Source organism: Martes martes, assembly GCF_963455335.1.
Source record: "Martes martes genome assembly, chromosome: 1".
Taxonomy (NCBI): domain Eukaryota; kingdom Metazoa; phylum Chordata; class Mammalia; order Carnivora; family Mustelidae; genus Martes; species Martes martes.
In genome coordinates this window covers 159,821,737-159,837,775 of record NC_137888.1, presented here as the reverse complement: position 1 = coordinate 159,837,775, position 16,039 = coordinate 159,821,737, and the positions used below count along the sequence as shown (strand labels likewise).

Here is a 16,039-nt window from a genome sequence, read left to right as displayed (position 1 = left end):
TAGGAACCTCCGAGAAGTGACTCGTGCCTTAGACCTCAGCTAGGCAGCTCCCGCAAAGAATTCCAAACAGCAACCAATGAGTGACTGCGGGGAGGGCGGCCACACAGGATCCGGAACAGGCAAAAAATAGATATGGCGTTCCTGCCGTCAGCTGCGGCGGCTCACCTCCCGCCCGGCTCCCCCCACGGCACCATCTGAGCCAGACTAACTGGAGGTTGTCTGAATCAGAGCGGGCGGAGTCCCGGGGTGTGCAGCGGGGAAGCGGACCTGGCTGATGTTCAGCTCGGGTGTCACTTTCCTTAATTTATGGTAAACTGTCCTGTGGGCAGAGCTGGGCATGGATGCCACCGAACTCACACCCCTTGTTTCCTCCTCCCTGCTAGGTCTTCGCCGCGAAAGTTCTCAACCTTGTCCTGCCAAACCTGTCCCTGGGCCCAATTGACTCCAGCGTGCTCTCTCGGAATAAGACAGAGGTGAGTCTTTCTGAAAACCTGGGGGGACCTGGGTGCTGCTGAGGGATTGAAGGCAGCCGCCCTGTGGGAAAGCTGAGTGGTGGTTCCGTCCCTCTCGCTGAGGCTGTGAGTGAAGTGATGGGGACATGAAGATGCGTGAGGTGCCGTGTGGCTTCAGAATTAGGCGGGAAGGGACAGGAGCAAATCAGATGAAATTATGTGAACCAGCCAGGTCTCTTGTGGCCTCAAGTGACAGAAACCCAACTCAAAGCGATTCAATCAAAAAGAGGTATTTATTGATAAATGTAACTAAGGCCTTCAGGCATGGCTGGATCTAGGCACTCAAAAGTCTTAGTCACCATCCATCTCTCCCCAGCTCTCCAATCCCCTGGCTTGGCTTCACTCCCAGGCAAACTTTACCAGAATGGAAGCAAAGATGGCCACCAGCAGCTTTACCCCAGCAACCCCAGCAGAAAGACAGTTTGTTCAAAAGCCAACAAACATCTCAGGGCTGATTTTTATTGGCAGACTGTCCAGGCCTGACTTATTGTCCAGGAAAAGGTGTGGTGTTCATCCCACCCAACCTCATGGGTTCAGTGTATAGAGGGGCAGTTCCTGGAGGACAAATTGGGATGATGGTAACAGATTGGACTCAGGCCAGGCCAAAAGTCCTATGTCCATGGCTTGGAAGGTGGAAGCTAGTGCTGGAGCTGAAGGGAGTTCCTAGAAAGAGGGTTCCCGGCAATAGTAACTGTGCTGATAAAGACCTGGCATGAAGGGAGGGTAGCCCATTTGCAGACCAGTCAATAGCTCAGTTTGGCCACAGCAGAGAGGGCAGCAGGTGACCGGCAAGGGGTGAACTGAGGTCAGATCACAAGGCACCTGGTGAACCCCTTCTCCTAAGAGCCACTGCCCTGCCAGAAATCCATCACAGCCCCCCAAGCAGAGCTGTTACTTTCTTATCTTCTTACCTTCTGTAAGAGCAAAACCAGCCAAAAGGAGCTCAGAAAAGGCCAGGTGGCTTTGAGAGAAAGAGGCTGGGAGGTTGTGCCATCTGGTTAATGTCACCACCTCCAGGACCAGGCACCAAGGTCAGCAGAGACAAGAGGTCAAGGTCAACTCATGTACCTGAGATACTGGGTCTGAGTATAGTCCCAAACCCCAGAGATTTGGGTTGGTCTATTAAGAGACTGCTCAGTGATCCGGTGCACTTCCCATCTAGCTGAAGTCCTGCACCTTGTACTCCACCTTTAACTGGGTGCCGGGCAGGTGCTGGGAGCTCACCCGCCGCACGGCAGCCCCAGGCTGCAGGTGAGCAGACGGAGACTCCGCAGGTCTGCCGCAGGGACCTGCCTGACCTAGGTCTCAGACCTAGCCTGAAAGCTTGGGTGGGTGTGCTCTTCTGTCTGGTCTATCTGTGGGGGCAGGGACCCTGGTGGGCTTATGGCCAGTGGACAGGAGGCAACCCTGGGCATCTGGAAGACACCGGAATTATCTTCAGGATTAAGCAAATCATTTTGCTACTCTTCTGCCTCAGTTTCCGCTCTTGCTTTAAGAATTGGAAACCATGGAATCAATGGCTTCCCAAGACCCCTGGAAAATGGAGTGGGGTGCTCTGGTATTCCAGTGGCCTTCCTGGGTTTCCTCAGGACCAGGGCACTCAGGTTGTAGCTTCATTATAGAATGTGACCTCCTGGCCCTCTAAGTCACTTAGAGGATGGACAACTAAATGGGGATCGGCCTTAATGGGAAGAAGTGTTGACCAAAGGTCTGACTCCCAGACAGCTGAGGGCCACCTGTTTGTAAATGACACCAGCAAAAGACCCTAGGGGATGGCGGGGTCTGTAGGCAACCACCCCCCACCCCTGGGATGTGCCATCTGCCCAAGTCATCCACCTTCAATTGAAATTTTTAATTCATTTTAAAAACCCACAGTGCCTCCCAAAGCCACACCTTGGGGCCAAATTTGACCCACTGGGATCAAAGAATATTTGAGAAAAGAAAAAAAAATTTCATTTCCAAAGGCCAATCTATATAGCGAAAAGGCCCCAGAAACACAAAAGCCAAACTCGTGCTGTTCTATCTAATCCTGATGTGTGTGAACGAGGTTGACATTAACCCCATTTCACAGATGAGGACACTGAGGCTCAGGGGTTAAGTAGGGGTTTACGTTGTCCGAGAGGCACAACTCATCAGGGCCAGAGCTGAACCCATCTGATTGAGTTGCCCACGCCTGGCGGCCTCCTCCCAGCCACTATCGACAATCCCTAAGCTCTTTCCTGTCTTACAATAGCTGGCCTGTGGGCAGGATTCACTTTGTGACAGAGCCCCGAGGGGGCAGGGTCTCCTCCACCTGCTGGCATCCTGAATAATGGCTTGAATGTGCAATCTCTAGTAAAACCAATTATCTTTGCCTCAGCTGTGCTGGCACAACAATAAGGAAGAGAGAGAGAGAGAGAGGGAGAGAGAGCGAGCCCACTCCCTTTGACATCTTTGGGATGAACGTCCAGGTGCAAATTCAAATTGTTTATCTTTCTACCCGAAGGTACTTGGGCAAAAAGGCAGGGCGGGGGTGGGGGGGGGAGATAATGAAGTTCCAAACCCTCTTTGTTTAAAAGGAGCAAATTTCAGAGCTTTTATCTCATTTTTGAGATCATGGAAAATTCCGCTGAAGGCCTTACAGAAACCGGGAGTCGTGTGAACACAGAGCAAAGCAGGTTCTTCCCTCCCTGCTCCGTCCAGCCCGCACCCCGCAGCTGCGCACCCTCCTTTCTCAGGTTTCTGAGTGGTCGGGCTGAAGGGATGATTCTTTAGAAATGCTAATCCATTTCCCTACTGGGAAACTCAGAGGAAGGGAGGTAGCCAGTCAGCCTGAAGGCTGGACTCCAGTTGAAATAAACAAGGAGCAAGAGTTTCCATTCCTCCTCGGAGAGAATCGGCCCCTCGCTCATCGCCGCTCTTGAGACTCCCTTTGAACATTCTGCTGAGCCTTAAAAATAGCAACGCCCAGGGGGAAAATATGTTCAGAAAAGGCACCTCCCCGGATCTAACATCAGGGTGTCTTAAGGCACATCTTTAGCTAAGATACTTCTCATGGAACCCTGCAGTTATAAAAGCCCCAAAAAGAAAAGAGACATTCGCCTAACAAGCTCACTAAAGCAGGACCCAGTGGAAGGGGCCGCAGGCTCTTGGAAGGTCTGGAAGTCTGTCTGTGGGGAAGCAGGCAGGCTCTGTCGTCTGAGTGTCAAAAGCCCAACGTGCGTCTGGGCTTTGCTGTGGCAAGTGTTCTCACAAGCCACCCAGGCCCGTCAGCATGACACCCTTTACTCACCAGCACCACGGAACGGCCACTAGCCAGCCCACGGAGACACGTTCTCCCAGCAGGTGCGAGGCCTCCGGGAATACAGCCCCAAATGCCTTATAATTGTCCTGACACCAGCCAGTGCGCAACTGTCGTAGCCTTCTTCCAAGTCACACACCAGAGCCCTTGCATCCCGCCACAGCTCCCGGAAGTCAGTCTTGCTATCAGTCTCTGGATCTGTGCAGCGTGGGCCCAGAGAGGGCAAGTCACTTCCCCAAGGACACACAGCTACCAAGTAAGGATTTGAGCCCAGATCTCTCTACTCTGAGCCACGTGCCCTTGGCACAAAAATCCTGAGAACAAAGAAGTTGCCACTCGGGCATTTTTTTGTGTTTGTGTACACATTTAGCATCCTTGGCCAGAACATTGGAGTGCTGACATAGTCACCATACCACCCTCAGTCGTGGGGTTTTCACAATGGGATGAATCCCTCCCACTCTGAAAAGCCTCGAATATTCTAAATAGTTCTCTGGCCAAGGATGTTGGGGCAAGAGGTGAAGCGAGGAGATTGCTGATCTCCTCACACCCTCAAACTACAGATAACCCCCCAATTCCACACGTGCAGAAGACCCTGCTGTCTCTGAGCTCCGTCCGGTCTGTGGAGCAGGTGGAGCCTGGGAGGAAGGCTGGGCTGCGATTCTGATCATCCCCTCTGCGAGGGGCATCCACTGTGTGTACATGGAGGCGATTTGTCTTCGGGACCACGTCTGTTTTCTATAAATACGCTGGCTGCCCTCCAAGCGCATCCTGGCTGCCGGCGCTCCTGCCAGTGGGGCCATATGGTGGGTTCCAGGCACCCGGATTGCTGTTAGCGGTGGCCAGCTCTCTTCCTTTCGTTCCTCCTGGGGATGGGGGGCGTCGCCTCAGACCCCCGCCCGGCATTTCAGAGGTGCCCCCACGCTGAGGGTGAGGCTCTCCTGCCCTCTTGTCCGCGTGACTCCCACCCCCTCTGCGGGGAGGCCCTATCTGCCCAGGGCCCTCGGATGGCTCCCGCCTGGGTTTGGAAAGCTTGGCCATCACCAAGGCTTTTGACTAATTGTCCCCACAGCTAAAGATAGGCCCAGCCTCCCACTCTGTCCCCAGGACACAGCCTCCCACAGAAAACCCCTCTGAGAACTGGTTATTAACTTTCCAGTATGCCCGGTTTGGTTAGCTGATTTTATTTTGTGACTCTCCATCATTCCTAGCTCACGTGCCCCGGAGAGGACTCGTCTGTTCGAAGCAGCTAATAATTTACTAACACCTTAAAAAAAAACAAAAAAACAGGCTGTTAGAATGTCTCTTGGAATGTCTGTGTCCATATGGGAGCAGGGAGCACAGGACTGGGTCTAGCTTGGTCCTGGGCCCTTGCCCACAAGGGGTCCGCAGACCTGACACACCCCACCCCCTCACATGCTTGCTGCCCACAGCTCTCCTTCTGCCACCAACTCTGAGAGAGGCAGGTTCCTCTGGGCAGCAGCTCAAATGGCAACGGACAAGCCAGTGAGTTGGCAGGGAGACCGTCAGGGGTCGTGCCAGCTGCCAGCCAGACCAGAGACCACGGAGTATTCTCCCCGCCCCAAGGCTTCTCTCCCAAGTACCTTCACATGATCCAAGAAGAAAGAAGCCTCGCGCTTGGCTGGGTTCACATGGGAATACCCCTGGGCCTTGCTCTCTCAGAACACACTCCATTACCTCGAAGCCACACGGGAGCTAAGATCTGGACCCCCATTCACGCAAGGATCGGATGCAGCCAACTTGCCAAGCCTTGGCATGAAATGACCCAGGCAGACACTAGCCCTGAACAGTGGACTCTGCCCGCAGAGGTCTCCCTGCCCTAGGCCTACCTGAGGGATGTTTGGCTTCCACTGGCAAAGGGAAACCAAATAACCTAAAAACTGGGAGTGTGGGGAAGTGACCTTTCTCCTCCAACTTTAATCATGGAAAATTGCAGATCTACAGAAAAGTCCCCGTGGTAGCATAAGGCTCTCCCATAGACTCTTCCCCGAGATCCACCAACTGGAAATATTCCTCCGTGCTCGTTGAATCCATGCTTCAATATGAAAACATCAGTATGGATATCTATTTTATCTCTTTAAAAATTTATTGTGGTACTATATACAGAACATAAAATTTACCATCTTAACCATTTTTAAATGTATAGATCAGGGGCATTAATTACACTCCCAGTGTTATTCAGCCTTAACCACCACCATCTCTAGAACTTTCTCATCTTCTCAAACAGACACTCTGTCCTGAGTAAATAGCAATTCTCTGTTTCCCGTCCTCTCCAGGCCCTGGCATCCACCATCCTACTTTCTGTCACTATGAACTGGACTATTCTAGGGCCCTTGTATGACTGTGATCATATAGTAGGTGTCCTCTTGTGACTGGCTCATTTTGCTTGGCACCATTTCTTCAAAAAACTCATTCATGTTGTAGCAGGTGTCACAACCATCTTTATAGGGTGGGATAATATTCCATTGTACACACAGACCACGCCTTATTAATCCATTTGTCCACTGATGGACATCTAGGTGGCTTCCACCTTTTGGTTACCGTCAGTGATGCTGCTGTGAACGTGGGTGTGCAAATATCTCTTCGAGACCCTGCTTTTGATACTTTTGGGTTTATACATTTCTCTAATGGCTAATGACGTTGAGTATCTTTTCATGTGTTTATCAACTATTTCTGTATCTTCCCTGGAGAAGCGTCTGTTCAAGCCCTCTTTCCTTTTTTTAATTAGGCTTTTTGTGTTTTGTTGTTGTTGAGTTGTAGGAGCTCTTTATATATTCTAGATCCTAAGGCTGTATATTATTTGCAAGTATTGTCTCCCATTCTGTGGCTTGCCTTTCTACTATGTTGGTAGTGTTCTTGGATGCACAGAAGATTTTCATGTTCATGTAGTCCAGTTTACCTACCTTTTTCTTATGTTGCCTATGCTTCTGATGTCATATTCAAGAAATCATTGCCCAGTTCAGTGTCATGAAGTGGATACACTGTTTTGGCTGAATCTTTTGGAAGTTACGTTGCAGACACCAGGATCCTAAACTCCTGAATACTTCAGCATGTGTTGCCCAAGAGCAAGGAACCAGAAGGAGAATATTTACACATAACCCCATGCCATTATCACACGCTGGAAAAGTGATAGGAATTTCCTACGCCCTCCTCTAGTTAGACCATATTCTGATTTCCTCAGTTGCCTCCAACTTTTGATTTTAAGACTCATGATCACGTATCTTGCTATTTTGTGACCAGCCATTAGGGAGTTGGTCTTGTGAGATCTCTGTAAGGCTTTCTCATTCCCCTTACCGTTTAGTCGGTCCCTGGGCCTCTGAAAAGGTGGCTGTGGCCAGTGTGACTGGGTGGTGAATATGGTGGCTGCTTTTCCCCTTCTTTTGGTGACCACTCAGGAGCTGTGTCTGGGTTTCGGGGGTCATTGTTCAGGGAGCCCCACTCCAAAGGAGCGAGCAGGGCTGTTTGTCTATATCACTCATGCTGGGTTTGTGCAAACCACCTGCATCCACAGGCCCAGGGTCATGACCTGCCAGCCTGGCTCATGGCTCCAAAAGGCAGAGACCAGAATGTCCACGAGTTCAAGCTTTAATAGAAAAAGTAATTCTTGGGAAAGAACGTCCGATAATTCATATGCTTCTGATTAAGTGGTAACTCATCCACGAAAGCTGATCCTAATTAATCCTTTTTATAACCACAATGGAACGGAAGTGTCCTTATTTCTGGTGGTTCTTGGCTAGCTCAAGAACTTTAAGCACCAAAGTTGGGCGCCCACTCCAGTAGTCATAGCCTTGGGCATCCTGGTGAATAGGGCTTGCCTTCAGTCAACCGAGTTGGGGAGGCTTTGTGCCAAGTTAGGCAAGACCCCCATCTCCCCTCTGCCATCCTGCAGGCGGCATGTCAAGTCAGCAAACTCCCGTGGAACCCCTGCTTCGGGCCAGGCCCTGAGCCAGAGGCTGGGAATACCGATGAGCCACCCTGTCTCCTGGGGTCATGGTCCCAGGGACAAGGGACACCAGTGGTTCTGGTAGAGGACAAAGAGGCAGGCAGCAAGCTCCATGGGGAGAGCACAAGCTTTCCAGCAACAAGGCCTAAGTCCAGACCCAGGTCCCTGACCCTGTCTCTTTCTTTGTGCCCCAGCATGGCCTTGGAAACCCACTCAGTGTCACTGATCCTCAGGCCCCTTGGGGGTGCAGGCTGATGCAGTGTCCATGCCACAAGGATGGAAGCTGTCATTACCACATGTGTCGTTAAAGATACAGGAGACTTGGGGACAGAAGTGCCAGTTTCCCCGATGGTGTCTGGGCCTGAGTCAATGGCAGAAAACACTTGAACTGGCCCCCAAGAGGGAACAGGGCTTCCCCAGCAGACAGGATGAAGGACGTGGGAAGGGGAATTCTGGAAACTGGAAATGTCAGGGGCAGCCCCAGTAGTAGTCACAGAAGATGGGCACAGGAAGGAAGGACAGGAGCAGCCCTTCTGCCAGCTCTGGGCCAGCCAGCCGGCGGTGGAGGTTCCCAGCTGCCACCCAGGGTCCAGAGTGCTGCTTCTTGGGCGGGTGGAGGAAGGTCAGCTCACTCACTCATTCATCCCGGGATGTCTGCCCCCCGGGACCCATGCTTGTGTGCAAGGCACCCAAACACCTGACTATGGTTGGGGGCACATGCGGGGCTGGTGGGGGGCCATGAGCCTGAGAGCCTGGGTGGGAAGACCTCCCTGGAGAGGTGAAGTCTGCCTGGAGACCTGAAAGCAGAGTAAACATTGGTGAGATAAAGAGCGTCAGGCTAAAAGCATCAGAGGTGGGAGATGAAATCCAGTGCACATAGGACAGGATTTTCCCCGCTACAAATCGCTTCTCCCACCATTCCAGACAAACGTGGAACACAAATGGATTGCCTCTGCAAAGACCTGCCAGTCCATTTTAGGCTCCCCAGCGTTTCCTGAAGATCACTTGGATAGAGTTGCCGTGCCCTCTCTCTCTCAGGCAGGCCAGAGAAGGTGCTCTGATTTGTCCTGTGAAGAGAACGGATAGATTAACAGAGACCTAAACAATGGAGGAAGGAGGTGGGGATCACCAGATGGCTGGGCTCTAAAGCACGGGCAGAAGCGTAGGGCTTCCAGAGGAACGGGGAGGGATTCAAGGGAAGGAGGATCAAAAAAGCCCAGCTGTAGACACATCTGTAGGTACCCGAGGGGAAATCACAGGAGATTGGGACTGTGGGGCTACACTGGGAGATGGTGTCATGTGGGTCTGAGCCCCGAGGGTACCCCCGTCCCCTTTGGCAGCCTGTGAAGGAAGGCAGCCTCTGCGACCCACCAGGTCACTTCATCATCTCTCAGGCCTGGAGGTTTCTGGTCCTCACCAAGCACCCACCCCTTCCTTCTCTGGGGAGGGCCACCTCCACAGCTCCTGGCCATCTGTGTGCACAGGACCCACTTGTACTTTCTCTTCTCTGGACAGGGAGCCTAGCCTGGTGATTGGTTAAGAAGGCTTATATGGAGCCCAGTGGCCTATGTTCTTATCCTGGCTCTGCCCCTTACTTGCTGTGTAACTTTGGGTGAGTCACCTAGCCCCTCTGAGCTTCGGGCTCCTCATGTATAGAACGGCGGTAATAATACTAGTCCCTGCATAGGGTTCCTGAGAAGTTTCTATGAGCAAATACAAGAAAAGCACTTAATATAACATCTGGGGCAGAGTTAAGGGCTCAGTATGTGAGTTATTTTTAATATAATTCTAATCAAAAATGAATTCAGCTTTTCATCACAGAACTGATTTTCTAAAAATAGGTCAAGAGAGTTGATGGTAGGGGTGGGGCCTAGAATTTGCTCGACCAAAAGTTTAAGAAAACTCCCAGCTGTGGATTGCAGCTCTATTTACTGTGCTTTGGGGCGAAGTTTTCTTCCCACAGGGACACTATGTGCAGAAGTGAGAAGCCCCAGTGGCCACATCCCTCCCTGGCTGTCAAGTTCAGCCTTGCTAACAGCCCTCAGAGCCTCAGAAAACAGCGAGGGGCTAGAGGGTCACTAAACACACCCAGGAGGCCAGGAAAAAGGAGGACTTTGGGAAGAGTTAGATCCTAAATCTTCCACATCCTCTCCACTTCAGCTTATCAGACTTATAACCCAAGGAGGATCTTTGAGTTTCCCTCTATGGGGAAACTGAGGCCCAGGAAGAAAAAGGGCCTCATCCGAGACCTCGTGGGTTGGGGTCTCTGAAGCAGATCCTGTTCTGCTTCCAGCAAAGAGTGGTTCTCCTCTCCTTGCTTCCCAGTGTCAGACTCAGATGCCACCCACACACCATCTCCACCACTGTGGCCCAGACCCTGGGCTTGGCACTGGGGCTTTATCATCTCACTGAATCTCCCAAGGGACTTCTACTATCATCCCGTTTCACCAGATTGGCAAACCGAGTCTAGGAGAGAAGAGCCTTGTCCAGATCACACAGGAGGTATCAAGGTTGGTAGGCCTCACTCCTCTGGTCTTCCTTATGTTGTTCTGAGACTTCAAGTCTCAGCCAGTGGAGGTGCCCCAGGAGTCATTCGTCTGGAGCAGGGATTCAGTCCCTTGGACTCAGATCAGCCTCTGGCTGCTATGTTCCCAGCAGACACTGTTCTCAGCTGGCAGGACCAGCTGTGGTCCAAAAATAGAGGGAGCTGGGTTCAAGAGAGAGTACCAAAGACTGGTTCTTTGGGGTGTGTGTGTGTGTGTGTGTGTGTGTGTGTGTGTGTGTGTTTTAAAGATTTTATTTATTTATTTTATAGAGAGAGAGCGAGCATGAGAGGGGGGAGGGTCAGAGGGAGAAGCAGACTCCCCACTGAGCAGGGAGCCACTCGATCCTGGGACTCCAGGATCATGATCTGAGCCGAAGGCAGTCGCTTAACAGACTGAGCCACCTAGGTGCCCTGGTATGTTTTTAATTATTTTAATTAATTTGGAGATAATTATGATTCATATGTACTTCTAAAAATAAAACAATAGAGGGACCCCAGGTACCCTTACGCAGGTCCCCCCTGGTGGTGACATCTTGCAATGCCATAGGACAGTATCATAACCAGGATACTGGCATTGATACAGTCAAGCCCCAGAACATCCCCATGACCACAGTATCCCTCTTTTTGCCCATTATGGCCACATCCACTCCACTTCCCACCCACCTCACCCCTCCTGAACCCTGACGACCACTAACCTGTTCTCTCATTTTGTCATTTCAAGAATGTCATGGAAATGGAATCCTACAGTAAGTCATCGATTGGGACTGACTCTTTGGTCTCTGGTTTTGAATGGGCAAGTTCTCCTGATCAGTGCTCAGGGCTTGGAGCTGGTGTAGGAGGGAGACCCCTGTCCCTCTCCTTCCTGGGGGTGACAGGACACATTCCCATCCAAAAGGAGGACTTTGGGAAGATTTAGATCTTAAGCTTTCAAAAAACAAATCTGCCATGATTGGGCCAGAATGGTTACTTGGGGGGAGGGAGGGAGAGTTGGGCCCTCTGAGCCTCAGTTTTTCTGCATGGTATGGTCCTCCTTTCCCTCCTGGTCCCAGTTTCCCTCTGCCCCTCGGCTTCCACCCAGGTTCACACCAGGGCCTGCCCTTTCCCCAACACATCTGCTAGTTCCTTCCCTGGGCCCATAATAGACCATTGTGTAAACAGGGCCTACGTGATCAAGACATGGAAAAAGGAAGCAGGAAGACGTGACAGGAAGCCGCTTGGACTGTCAGAGCAATTAAACAGACTCCTCCAGGGCCCTCGCATGCCCAGGAAGGTCTGGGTCAGCAGGGCAAAGTGTTGGGCGGCTTTGGGAAGGACATAATGGGCTCTGGCCCTGTGCTCACATTAGCACACATTCCTGGCAGGCAGGGTCCTGCAGGATCCCACGGAGCACAGCCGGCCTGGGCTCACCAGCCTTCCAGGACCAGACCACAACAGCAGGGGGTTAATAGGAGAGAGGCTCATTTCTCCGCACCGTGACTTCTCACGGCCAAAGGCTCTCATCTTTTTGCTCGCCGTTTCCAGGGTGCAGCCCTCGTCTGTGTGGCCTCACCTCTCTCCCTTCTTCTGCTGTGTTCTGCCCTCGTTGGTAGGAAGAGGAAAGGGGGCGACAGGAAGACAAGCCTTGATCAGAAGTTGCACCGGGCATTGGTGCTGACTTCCTATTGGCTGGGATTTGGTCACATGATCACACCACTGCGAGGGAGGCTGGGAAATGTAGTCCCTTTATTCTGAGTGGTAGTGTTCCAAACTGACCATCCAGGGTTCCATAGGGGAAAACAAGAATTGGGAAGCTAATGACGGGTTCTTCCTCTGCAAAGCAGGGATCACGAGAGCCAGTCCTCTTCACGCAACGTGCTTATGAAGGTCGTGAAGCTTAAACGGGTTGATTCCTTAGGGCCAAACTGGTGGGAGAGCTCAGAAATAAATGTTAGCTGTCCTTATTTCTTCTTACCGAATGTGATCCCGCATGTGACACCCTGGGTCATGTGTCAGGTCATGGGTGCTGCCGCTGCCATTGTTCCTATTAGCGTCCGTTTGAGACAGACTTTCAGCCCAGAGCTCTCTCGTGGACCCGACAGCCCTCTCTCCAAGAGGTTTCCTTACAGACCCCTATTGATCCCCTGCTGTGGCCATGCACTGTCCCCATGCTGCCCCCAGACAGATGGCCCAGCCCTGCAAGAGTCGCACCAGCTCAGCTGCAGGAAGTGGCTAATCCCTCTTGCGCGGCTTTTCACAAATGGTCTGGTTTGCTGTGCTCAGTCCCCAGCATGTGAGGAGTCCTGGGATGCCAGCAGTGACCCAGGACAGCCTGTCCCCTTTGGCACGGATCCAGGATTCTGGCCCAGGCCCTGTAGAGGGTAGTGAGGAAGGGGAGATGGAGCCCCCTCATTCAGAGAATCAGAGTCAGAACACCGTGGACACTCTGGCGCCTCACGAGACCACTGTTCCTGGACATCTTGTCCTCGTGGCTTCTCTGCTCCCTCAACCAGTCGTGACACCACACGGCACTTCAACTAGCTACGATCCTGTTGGTGAGGATGAGGAAAGTAAGTGAAGGGGCATTGTGGTCTCCCACCTGCCTATATGGGCCTCAGAGAGTTCTAGAAATTTGGTACCCAGATTCTGACAGATACCCCATCTCAGGCCATAGGGAACAGGCAGCTCACTGTCCCCCCAAAGGCAGAAAGTAATCTGGGCTAGAGAGAGCAGGACAGGGTTCTGGGGCTGCCCCACCAAAGACTGGGTGGGCTTAGGAGCCGTGAACAAGAAATAGGGTGTCAGCGTCAGGTCCAGTGGGCTGATGGTTAGGAGGGAGGACCTGCCTCCAGTCACATCCCACAAAGGCGCAGACATGATGATGGGGTCAACAGGCTCCTAGTCAGGGCAGCAGGCAACCTCTGGACCCCAGACCTGCCACAAGGCTCGCTGCTCCCGTGCGCCTTCAGTAGCTCACGTGGGCTCCTCACCCGCTCCGGCCAGGCACACACTAAGTCAGGGAAGAAAACCAAATTCACACAAGCTAACACCAGAACATCTTCAGAGCCATCCCTGAGTGAAACATCACAGCAAACAATAGGACGCTGCTTACACTTTTGAGTGACCAGTGCGTGCTTTGGAACAGTCTGTGGGCACGTGTATGAATGTGGACTGCGGCAGAGCCCGGAAGAAGAGGCTCCGGAAGGAGTGCAGGTCTGGGTTCTGGAAGGGCCGGCCACGCTGCGGGCTCTCGGCACCCACACCCCAGACCCAGCTCACCCGGATGGAACCAGCTGTTCAGGCCTGAGCAGAAGGAAGACTGCTGGGGAATAGGTCTGCTTCTCTGGACCGGGAGCCCCCAACCCCTAGCCACAGACTGATGGAAGTCTCTGTCTCTTCTGCCCGCAGGTGGAGCTTTACAACTCGGACCCGCTCATCTGCCGGGCAGGTCTGAAGGTGTGCTTCGGCATCCAGCTGCTCAACGCCGTGACGCGGGTGGAGCGGGCCCTCCCCAAGCTGACCTTGCCCTTCCTGCTGCTCCAGGGCTCTGCCGACCGCCTTTGTGACAGCAAAGGGGCCTACCTGCTCATGGAGTCCGCCAAGAGCCAGGACAAGACGCTCAAGGTGAGCAGCTGCCCCACCCTGCACCAATCCCCCAAGGCAGGGGGAAGGTGGCACTGGTGGCTCCCGGCCCCTGCCCCGGGGATCTGTTAATTCTAAGGGAGTGCATGAGCCACTAGCTGACCGTTCTCATGACTGCGCTTGAAAGGAAGAAGGAGGGAACACTGAGAAGTTAGCAGTTCAGGAAGAGCACCTGCAGCCAGGCACTGAGCAAAAGAGGCCCCCCAAGGGAGTGTCTTCAGCTCTGTCATGACCAAGGTCAAGGGCCTGTGTTCTGCCTGGCCGCCTGACGTGTTGGCCTTCCGAAGCAGCAACAACAGTCCCAGCCCAGCTGCCAGTACCGGGGGCTCTGAGAACACAGGGGCAGGGGTCCTGCTGGCATCTGGTCTGTGAGGGATTCTTTAAGAGCATGTCCCGCAGAGGGGACAGCACCTGTGGCTTAGCCGCGTGCCATGGCAGACACAACAAACCACAAGGGGACCACCTCGGAGTAGCTTTCACGACGGCACATGTCGTCGTGGGGTTGAGATGTGCCCATCTTGTTTGCCTGATGGAACTGGGAAGAGCCCCAGCTAGAGGAGCGCCTGCTGGGTACCCGTCAGGGGACAGCTGCTCCTGAAAGTGGCTCTCCGTGGCTGGTTGGACAGACACAGCCCCGGGGTGCATTCCTGAGCAGACACATCTTTGACCGTGATACCACAACCCCAGCCACCACATGTGGGGGCCCTGCACCCGGGGCTTGTAGGGAGAGGAGACAAGTCACACAGATTCCACGCCTACTGGCAGAGTGGCAGAGTCGGGATTCGAACTCAGGTCCTCGGCTCGAGCTCCTGGCCCTCTCCTCCCTGCACCTTGCTGACAAGGATGCTCGCATCCTTACCAGCCATCAGGTGCGCCCCCCACACCACTAGGAAGTGCAGACCCCAGCCCACACCAACCAGCCGATGCGGGTCTGTGGACGAAGAGAAAGGAGAGAAGGGAAAGGTAGGCTGGCTGGTGTTACTGCCCGAGGTGGGGGGCGTGAAAAAGCAGGCAGGCCTGCCGCCAGAAAGTAGGAGCCTCCCGCGGCCCATCCTGGCCTTGGCGCCAGGAAGACCACTCGGTTAATCATTAATTCAGCTACTCACAGGCACCTACTCTGTGCCAGGTCTGGGGAACACACAGGCCAAGTCCTACTCTCCCATGTGGCCTGCATCCCTGCGGAATGAGCAATAAACAGAAATCTGACTGGGTTGATGAGGCAGGGGGTTGGTGCCAGGGGTGGGCTGGGTGGCCAGAGGCAGTGGTGAAGCTCTTTCTTCAGATGGGGTGCGCAGGAAGAATGGCAGAAGAGCATTCCAGACCAAAGGAGAACGAGCACAAAGACCCCCAGTGGGTGAGATCATGGTGTGTGAGCCGAGCAGGGAAGGGAGTCCTGTCCTGTGTGTCCCTGGAGAGTCAGGATCTTTTCTCTCGGACCCAAGAGAGGCCACTGGAGTGTCTGGGGCTGGGGAGTGGCCTGTGCTGACTTCAGTTCTCCAGGTGGCCTCACCGCTGCCATGTGGAGACACGAGTGGAGGGCAGGAGCCGGCTGGGAGGGATGGTGATAGAGGGACCAGGGCGAGTCCCGGGTGGTGGGCTAGCACAGTGAGGAGACACGGCGTGTGTTCTGAGATGGGTAACATGGGAGAGAGATCTGGGGAATATCAAGAATTTCATTTTGAGCTAACCATTAGAGAGCCCCAGTAGAAATTCGGAAAAAGACCGGGGTGTCTGGGTGGCTGTCAGTTAAGCATCTGACTCTTGATTTCAGCTCAGGTCATGATCTAAGGGTGGTGAGATCTAGCCCTGCGCTCAGCTCAGAGCCTGCTTGAGATTCTCTCTTCCTCTTCCTCTGCCCCTCCCCCCATGCTTTCAAAAGAGAGAGAGAGAAAGGAAGGAAGGGGGGAGGGGAGGGAGAGAGAGAGAAAGAAGGAAAGGAAGGAAGGACGAAAGCAAGCAAGCAAGCAAGCTAGGAAAAAGAAAGGAAAGCGGGGTCTCTAAAAGGTACTTGCACATCCATGTTCATAGAGACATTGTTCACAGTAGCTAAGAGGTGGAACCAACCCAGTTGTCCATCGATGGACGAGTGGATAAATCAGATGTGGTCCAGACCAACAATAGAA

At 53.1% G+C, this 16,039-nt stretch overlaps 1 protein-coding gene across 1 annotated transcript in view; it reads left to right on the top strand.

Moving 5' to 3' along the window:
• Nucleotides 1-16,039, top strand: part of MGLL (monoglyceride lipase) — a 108,891-nt gene that overhangs the window by 90,333 nt on the left and 2,519 nt on the right. The window contains exons 6-7 of the mRNA XM_080823998.1: nucleotides 384-473; nucleotides 13,683-13,898. Of these exons, the coding sequence (XP_080680124.1) occupies nucleotides 384-473; nucleotides 13,683-13,898 (306 nt within the window). The remainder of the gene's footprint in view (nucleotides 1-383; nucleotides 474-13,682; nucleotides 13,899-16,039) is intronic.